Raw genomic sequence first — 9,881 nt, forward strand, 5'->3', positions numbered from 1 at the left:
AATTTTATTTCTTTTATCACAAATGTGTCCTTTGATTATGAGTGGTAGTCAATCTGTTGAAAGTAAAAAAAAAAAAAAAAAAAAATACTGATTAAGAAATCTAAAAGAGTACTCTTTATATGTTTTAGAAATTGTCTCTTTGCCGATTAAAACATTCATGGAAATGTCATGAAGTAAAAGATATTGATTATTCAGATTTAATGTTTTTACCTAGTGACGTTTGATCAACATCATGGTCTCTCTGACAGATGACCCGGATGTAATTATAGGATACCATGGATTGGTCCACTCTGCCTGTGGCCAGGGACCGTTGAGGAAGGCGTGGTATCCCGCGTTAAACCACCAGGCGCCTCCATAATAGTTAGCAAGGTTATGTGAACCAGAATAGTCGCTATCTCTGTCTTTGGTAGAAAAGTACATCGCTGTCGCATAAAAGATATGACTCTCAGTGTTTGCCATACTGTCACCTGTAAAAGTAGAGAAAATAAATTACAGATATATTTTATTCATATCAATTTTATCTTATTTTTTAATAATACTGAACTACATCCCAGACAGATAAAGCTTTCTCATGCCGTCTCTTGTAAAGAGAAATAAAAATAAAAATAAATATTAAAATACAATACGTAATTCATATAGCATCCTATTCTGCGGTAGGATTGTATTTTAAACCATTGGTTAGATCAATATTCTTGTAATGGATTTGACTGCAGAGTACTAGCTTTACCTGATCAAAACATAGGTCTCAAGGGGACCTGCAGGGGATGCTTACACCTCCTAGGCACCTGATCCAACTTCTGGTGTTTCCCAGGTTCCTTCTTCTGCAGATCAATTTGGCCTACTGGATTGATGATTATTCGTTATCTTCAACTTTACATAGCACCTTTTCAAATATAACAATTATTTCCAAGCGCTTTGCACTTTTAATGAATCTTAAAAATTAACAGTGGATCATTTTCTGTGTAAATATCGATAAAATAATTCTAAGAATGAATAAATGAAATATTAATATGTAATATAATATTTTTTAAAATGTATACAATACAACAGGTTGCAATCTTTCAAAGTGATAACACAGTGTAAAAATGATGTCCCAGTAATTGTTGTAAAAGATTCAATTATAAAAACACTGTAAAAACCCACTATCTTTGCTTATTTTTATCTTTCTTTGATCATTGAGCTATCATGAACATTGTTGACATGGAACATATATACTTGTCAAAATTTCTAAGTCCCCACTTTTTATTATTCGAAAAATTTAAAAACATTTACATCAATTTATAAGTGGCCTATAGTTTTGCCAAAAATTTTATATATTTTCTTTCAAGGCCAAAAGAATTCTGATCGAATGTGTAATAAATCTAATGTGACCGTTTTGTTGAAAAGCATGAAGTACGTGTTCCATCTTGTATTTTTCATTTTTGTCCCCCGCTTTCAATGAAAGTGGGGGATATTAATTTGGGTCTGTCTGTCCGTCCGTCCGTCCGTCCGTCTGTATTTCTGTCTGTCTGTAACACTTTCGTTTCCGCACGATATCTCGAGAACCCTTTGAGCTTTCGCAATGAAATTTTGCATAGGAACGTTAACTTCCTATGGCCTAAAGAAGAATTCTATCGATTTTGAGGTCAAAATGTCAAAGGTCAAGGTCATAAATTCATAAATTCTGTCTGTTTTAACACTTTCGTTTCCACGCCATATCTCGAGAATCCTTTGAGCTTTTCAACGAAATTTTACATAACAACTTCCTGTGGCCTAATGAAGACCTCTATTGATTTTGAGGTCAAAAGGTCCCGTTTTTTAATTATTATTTACATGTATTGTATTAAAAGTCGCATGGCACTATTTTTTAGCACAGGGGCTTTTGGAGAGTTATTACGTATAATACAGGTTGTCGGCGGACAGTATATTCTTATTACATCTATTAGAACTGTTTAATAAAGGCTAAATTAGACACCATGTATTGATTAAAATTCTGACAATATCAAACGTCAATATAAACATTATATGTGAGTTAATGTTTGAATTTAATCTATAATCAAGTACCTCCGTGGTCCAGTGGTATGATGCTCGCTTAGCAAGCGAGAAGTCCGGGTTCAATCCCCGGACGATTCTCTCTCTCTCTTTTTTTTTAATTTATTTTTTTTTATTTACTGAATGATACTATTCAACATGTGAAATGAAAAAGTTATGATGTTTGACGTGCACAAACTCATAAAATCATTATTACAGTGTTATAAATTAAATATTCTGTATATTAAAAATAATCTTCTATACACATATTAAAGAATAAGCAATGAAATCTTTATATCCATATTGGCATTTTTTTTAAAATTTGCTTCAATATACATGTATACATTTAATAATTCTACAAATACAGGGGGCAGTGTGACCCCCCCCCCCCACAACACCTCGAACAGCGCCTGCTCTTCCTTTTCCCTAAGCGGGGGACACAAATTCTCTGAATTAGCTTGTTTATTTTCATTTTTTTTAGTTTCTATGTGTTTTCTACCTTAAGTTGATTATGAAAAACAAAAAAAAAAAAAAACAAAAAAAAAAATATTAAATGTGGTGATTGTCCACACAAGAATGTGAAAGTGAAGATGGCATGGTAAAACTTGGTTAACAAGAGGTCTGTTTTCTTTCACCGTATGTGTTTGTTTTGCCTACAACCTTTAAAAATATCATACTTAAATTTCTTACAATTATTAACATCGCTTGATTTCTTAACTACAAAACCACCCTGGGTTTATCCAGAAGTTAACTGGAACCGGAAGTGTAGTCCTTCCTCCTTGGCTAAACGTAGTGTAACGACACATCATCAGGACCGCTAAATGAGAATTACTCACTATTGTGGAAAGAATTTAACTGCATGTGCAACTGCACGACATACATTAAAAAGCCATGTAAGTCTCCTCAGTGTCCAAATTGTACGGAACAAACTGGAGGAATGTGGAATTGGGGAATGCATGCTAGAAGACCTAATGTACTGTAGGATTAATATTGTCGGCAAGGCACAGGCAATTTCGGTTAGCCCCCTTGCCATCCACATCTCAATAGTAAGAGCATGTATAGGATAAGATAGACCGGAAAGTGAGTGCTTTTTCAGTCGCATTATCTAGCGAAACTAGAGGGAAACCTAGGCAACACATGGAATAACCTTGAATTAAGATTTTTTTTCCCGTTATAATTGTGTGAACTCTGATGAACAGATGCCGTGCTGTTAATTCGTTTAAATGGAGGATAAATGCAGGATTGAATGTTGCGAATTTTTAATTCTGGTGTTCCTTAACCTTTCTGCATTTTGTTATTAAGCGATTCAACAACATTAGATTAAGTGTAAAAAAAAATATGTTTTTCTAATTCTTGTTCTATATACTTATTAATTAATTTTGATATTTTTGTCCAACCGCCTTGAAGGACTCTAGGGCCTAAGTGTGGCCTCTCTTTTACATATTATGATTGGAAGACAGACTCAAGGCACTGGGTGGCCCCACTATAAGATGTGGACTTTCAACAAATGACAGACTGTATTTGTAAACAAGGTCATTGGATCCATATCATAATTAGTTACTTTTAACATACCTAAAGTTCCTGTGGCAGGTTTTTCCAGAAGGATTCTGTACTTCCCTGCTTCATTGGAAACAGAGACTTTATCGTACAGTTCGTACAACCTTGTACCATTCTGTACAGTGATAGAAACATATAGGAAACAGTCCTTTACTTTTGTTAACTGATGGATTACGTCATTTCCTGTTTTAAGAAATATTTCAAATTATTTGAAAATAATGTAAAAGGTAAAAATAACGAACAGTGATAAAAAAAATATTTGTTTTTCATTTAAATATATGTTAAGGAAAAATCAAATTATTTTTTTTTTTATCTATAGACATATGTGCTAAATGTCTCTTTCAAATATTTTGCCACAAAGTGATTTTTTTTTTTTTACTTCTTCTTGTCAATTAAATCGACTGATTAAAAGTAAGTAAACACAATAAGCGAGTATCGTTGAACATATATTATCCAGTCTTATAATATGTGTCAAAACAACGAATTTTTTTTCTAAGACCATAGCGGATGAAAGCCCCTATTTGAATTTACTATTTGAATGAGATTTACACTTACCAACCCAGTAATCCTGTTCCGGGGAACCAAAACCATTCTTGTATTCTGTCCAGTTCCTGTCAAAGGTCAGGGATCCACTAACTCGTTTTTGGATTGCCTTTAAAAATAAATATGTAAATTTTAAAATCATCATTCTTCCAAACATTTCTTCCAAACATTTGTATGATCAATATGCAAAAGATGTAGACTCAAACCATGTATATTTTTCACCATCCTACCATGCTTTGAACAACACAAACAGTAAGTGCAAATTGTAACAAACACTATACTTTTGAAATATTTACATCCACTGAATGTCTTCTACTTTATTTGAAAATCTTTGTTGTATATCAGTCAGTAAACAGTAATAAGCATATCTTTGAATAATGGCTCTTCCATCAATGAAACATTCAATGGCGTGCACATGAATAATACAAAGTATAATCTTCTTAATCCTACTTTAGATGATTATTTATAAAGATATAAATATAAACAGTAAAATGACTTTCTTTGTTTCTTCGTATGGTGATTAACGTTGCTTATATTGCAGAAAAGAATTACATGATCTGCTTACGTTTCTGCATTTTTCTGCAAAAGCTGCAGCAGCATTATTTTCCTTTCTAAGAACCAAAGAAAGTCATTTTATTGTTTGGATAATGTACATGCACATACCGTCCACCCTCCGTCTAATGTTTCCATGTCGCAGTAAACTCTGACAGGACGGGAGCTGGTCCAATAGGGGTAAATTACATACACCCCTGAATTAGTGTGACCATTATCATGAAATTCCTTACAATCAGTAGGAATAACTAAAAAAGGGGAGAATAAAGAATGTACAAGTTTAAATTGCGTTTTGATGTACATAATGCAGGGGGTGCTCGCTCCTCTATGGCACCTGATCCCACCTCTGATGTTTTAGAAGTGCGTATCATAGGCACTCCCCAGCTTAATTGTTAAAAAATATATATCTACTATAAACATAACAAGGCATGAAACTAGCCTCCATGTTGGATTCCGCTTAGGGGCACTTTCTGACTAATAGCGAGAATTTCTCGCCTAAGTCGGACTTTTCTCAGACATCGGAAGCTGTCATTTATTGAAATAAAATAAAATCAGGTTGAATCTTGCAGTACGTTCGTCGCATTCACGCGTTTTCTAACATTTCTCTGCAAACCAGGTCTCCTCTGCCGGAACTTAAAGGTTTATGGGGGTATAGATAATTCGATCGTCGTTTACCTTCAAAGTGCGTCTCATGGAAAGCTAACGTTGTTTTTCATAACGAACGAATGTACCGTGAAATAAATATAATTTTACATCAGTAAGACCTTTCAAGATTTTATATACATTTTCAGGTCCATAAAAAGCTGTTTCAGTGTGTTTGTGTGTATGTGTGTGTGTTTGGGGGGGGGGTCAACTAAACAACAATTCTTTGACAAGAAAAAATATAATTGAAGGAGGACAATCGTAAGTTAGGTTTGTCTTCTATTACATAGTATCAGTATATTCCTGTATTGGCAAAATTATAGGGGCGAAAGGAGAGGGCACGTTTAAGCAGATGAGTCTTCAATACAGAGGTGGATTTGACCGGGGGTGGGGTGAGGGTAAATGTATAGTAGATAAATATGATAAAATAAAGCGGATATTTGCAGAGGAAAGTTCTGCACGAAAATTGTGAGTTATATTGGAAGAAAAAGAACTATACACAGAGAAAAGACTTGGCGCTTTTTTTTTGTTGTTGTTGTTGAAAATTCAATGATGTTACAGAGACACCAAAACAGAATAATACAATTTAAAGGACAATTTGATTCTAAAGGGGGTGGAATTTTTTTCGAGTCAAAATGTTTATTTTCATGTCATTGAAGGACAGAATATTTATTTCCAAGATGATTAGGGAAAGTTTTTTTTATTTCTATTACACCAAAAAAGTGGGTAGGAAAAAATAAAGAAAAAATGGGAAAATTAGAGTGTGTGTTGGGAGCGGGGGTTGAAGGTGGGGTGAGGTGGGGTTACCATCACTCAAAGTCAATTAATTTATTTTCTTCCTAGTGGAAAATAGTTTTTTTTTTTTCAACACTTTCAAGGACATATTTTTTTTTCTCCAAAATCTGCCAGCATCTATCAGAATCAAATAATTGTCCCCTCAGAATTACGCATCACGAATTGAATCCTTTACTGTAGTTGTCATGTGCAAATTCACACTTTATAATCTTGCACATGAAGAAATTAATAGTTTAACTCTTTGTGTATATATGTTTGTGTTTATATGTGGTTGTCGCAGTGAAATCAGCGCGAGGCGGGGCTCAGGAACTTCATTGTAATGACGTATTCATAGTAAACTAGTCTATTAAATGACTGCTAATCTAGCTGCCTTTGCATTTTTTAACTGGACCGAAGCTGGTTTTTGGTCAAAACTAATGCCATACATGCTATCATTCTCAGTGGAACACTGTTATAAAATCGACAAAGAGTGAGCTGATGAAGTTAGTTTCAGCTTTGTATATATTAACGGTGATGTGAACATGCCAAAATATATGCTTAGAAATAGTTACCCTTACAAAATATTTAAAACATCCAAACCACTTGTATAATATTTAAGTGAAATTTTTGAACTTTTTATTAAACTTTAGAACTGTCCCATTTTATTATAGCATATTTGAATGAATCCATCTATAAGAAATAAGTCCCCCTATCAGGATAAAATATACATGTACTTGTATATTTATTTATTTTGCAATAAAAGTTATACTTTACATGTATGTAAGTAACACACTTTCAAGAGACGAATCCGGAGACGAATCCGGGATTTCAAAGGGGGGGGGGGGGCGGTCAAAATGATTAAGTGGTAATAGAAACTAAAAATAACTGCAGTAAAAATTAGTATTAAAGCATAAGTTTTATCAAGACTTTCTTTTATATTGAATATTTACTCCCTTTTCTTTTTTTTCTTAAAAATTTGAAAGGGGGTGAACCCCCTCCTCCCCCCGATAGATTTGCTACTGTCTTCATGATTGCTTATGTATATATTTATTTATTTAAATAAATTTATTTTTTTATTCCTGGTATACATCCGCTTTATTTTATTATATTTATCTACTATACATTTATTTTTTTTTTACCGCACCCCCACCCCCGGTCAAATCCACCTCTGTATTGAAGACTCATCTGCTTAAACGTGACCCCCCCCCCCTCCTTTCGCCCCTATAATTTTGCCAATACATGAATATACTAATACTATGCAACAGAAAACAAACCTAACTTAGGACTGTCCTCCTTCAATTATATTTTTTTGTCAAAGAATTGTTTAGTTGACACCCCCCCCCCCAAACACACACACATACACACAAACACACTGAAACAGCTTTTTATGGACCTGAAAATGTATATAAAATCTTGAAAGGTCTTACTGATGTAAAATTATATTTATTTCACGGTACATTCGTTCGTTATGAAAAACAACGTTAGCTTTCAATGAGACGCACTTTGAAGGTAAACGACGATCAAATAATCTATACCCCCATAAACCTTTTAGCTCCGGCCGAGGAGACCTAGTTTGCAGAGAAATGTTAGAAAACGCGTGAATGCGACGAACGTACTGCAAGATTCAACCTGATTTTATTTTATTTCAATAAATGACAGCTTTCGATGTCTGAGAAAAGTCCGACTTAGGCGAGAAATTCTCGCTATTAGTCAGAAAGTGCCCCTAAGCGGAATCCAACATGGAGGCTAGTTTCATGCCTTGTTATGTTTATAGTAGATATATATTTTTTAACAATTAAGCTGGGGAGTGCCTATGGAGCGTATCTGCTCTGCTCCTGATTTGTATTGTCTGTATGGACTTTTGAGCTTGAATAATGTTCATTATCTCCATATATTTTACTAAGACGATTTTGTACGAAAAGACAAATCAACCTAGAGCGAAGGTAGATAAGAATGTATTAAGAAAGTATTAAAGAAGAGATACGCTGTATTGGCAAAATAATAATAATTCAGTTTTAGATTTCCAATATATTATAATAAATAAAACATTTGAAAAGCGTCCTATATAATAAAACTAACCCTAAGGCGCTTACCAATTAAACTATATCAAAATAAATGTACATTATAGTGCAAAGAAAAAGAATGAATCAGAAAAAGGCAGAAAAAAAAAAACAATAAAATTGTAAATCGGATAGTTACATTACATAAAAATGTTCCCGAATTAATAATATTTAAAAACATTACAAACGAGTTAGTTTTATGAAATTAAAAAAAACACATTAGGTTAGAAATTAAAAAAAAATTAAATAAAAATCATAGGTGTTAAAAACACTGGAAATGGATGTTAAAACGTAAAATCTTTAAAGCTATTGTTTAATATTATGTACAATTTTAGATTTTCTAGAATTTTATATCTTTTTAATGACAACAGCATTGATCTCTGGATCAGGTGGCTTCACAGCCTTATAAAAAAGCTATGTGATTGTAAGTATTTTGAATAAAAAGTAATAAGGATTTTTAAAAATAACGACTGATATACCAGTATTCACTTTCATTTCAAATTAATATCAAACAGCAATTTTGTATTCCTTTAAAATCCTTAATCATCAATACACTTTAAAAGCGTGAAAAGTATTCTCGGTATCTTCATCGTCTACTAGCATACATAAATCACATTTATGAGTTTCTTTAGTATAATAAATTCATTATAGTTTAACTTTTAAAAATTTTAAATTCAAATTCTTTGTAAATAAAAAATAAAATAAAATACAGTTTATTTTTTAACAGAGGTAATCATATTTGGTGTGTGTCTGTGTGTGTGCTTATGAGAGAGAGAGAGAGAGAGAGAGAGAGAGAGAGAGAGAGAGAGAGGTGGGGAGTGAGGGGAAGAGAGAGTGAATGAGAGAAAGAGACAGATGGAGAGAGAGAAGTAATGGATATGCATACAACGAGAATAATATCTCCATCCGGCCTCGTCAGACATTCCGGAAGAGGAAGTGAAGATCTTCTTGTGGACACGACACTTCTTCAACTTAGAATTGTACCCGTAGAAATCGCATTCATTCTGACACATAGCAGAACACTCACACAACGAGTGAACACTGTATTCTCCTAAAAGTTCTTCATTTGACTTCTTATTATCAAATTCCGGTTTGGCGTTATAGTTCTTTGAAACATTGGTAGCTTGAGATAGCCTCAAAAAGACAACAACGAAACATATAACAGAGAGAAAAGTCATATTGCACTGTATGTTTAACAATAACGACAACATTACTGTCTGTATTTCAAAATTGATGTTGACTTATTCGCAAATTGATCTGGTTTAAATAACAGATCCTTTTTCTTTCAAGAAAGATAATTGGCTTAGCCAATAACGTATTATGTCATTTCCACTCGCTTAAATATTTATTTTGTCGACGAAAGTGATTGGATCTCGCTTAAAAGGGAATGGCAAAATATGATGTAGAGCTAAATATCGAATTGAAGATGAATATTTGTAAGGAGAGGAACTAGTAAGTTGTAAGAACTTGTTTCCAATCCTTTTGATTTATTCAATATGATATGTTCAAAGCAATATTCGTATCATGATATAAAGATCACATGATTTCTTTTCTAAAATTATTGCTGATTTCTTATAAAGTTATATAGTGTAGTTAGCACTTTCGGATTTAAGGGGGGCGTGGGGGGCGCACGCCCCCCCCCCTAAAATTTTCAAAGTATGACATGACTAATATTAATAATTGCCATACTTTGGTTTTATAATTATTGGTCAATTAAAAAATGGTTATTTTATTTATATAATG

The 9,881-nt window shown here is 33.2% G+C and overlaps 1 protein-coding gene across 1 annotated transcript; it reads right to left on the reverse strand.

Annotated features, from left to right (window-relative positions):
- Positions 1-210: 210 nt before the first annotated feature.
- On the reverse strand, positions 211-9,316 carry LOC133193211 (fibroleukin-like). Its single transcript, XM_061329178.1, has 5 exons — positions 9,025-9,316; positions 4,774-4,910; positions 4,123-4,219; positions 3,583-3,750; positions 211-467 (listed from the first exon to the last, which is right to left on the reverse strand). Exons 1-5 carry the CDS (start codon positions 9,314-9,316, stop codon positions 211-213), a joined length of 951 nt encoding a protein of 316 aa, XP_061185162.1.
- Between the last annotated feature and the right edge of the window lie 565 nt (positions 9,317-9,881).

The sequence above is a fragment of the Saccostrea echinata genome, unplaced genomic scaffold (genome assembly GCF_033153115.1).
Source record: "Saccostrea echinata isolate AGI-Se365-2 ecotype Australia unplaced genomic scaffold, CSIRO_AGI_Sech_v1 ptg000027l, whole genome shotgun sequence".
NCBI classification, from domain to species: domain Eukaryota; kingdom Metazoa; phylum Mollusca; class Bivalvia; order Ostreida; family Ostreidae; genus Saccostrea; species Saccostrea echinata.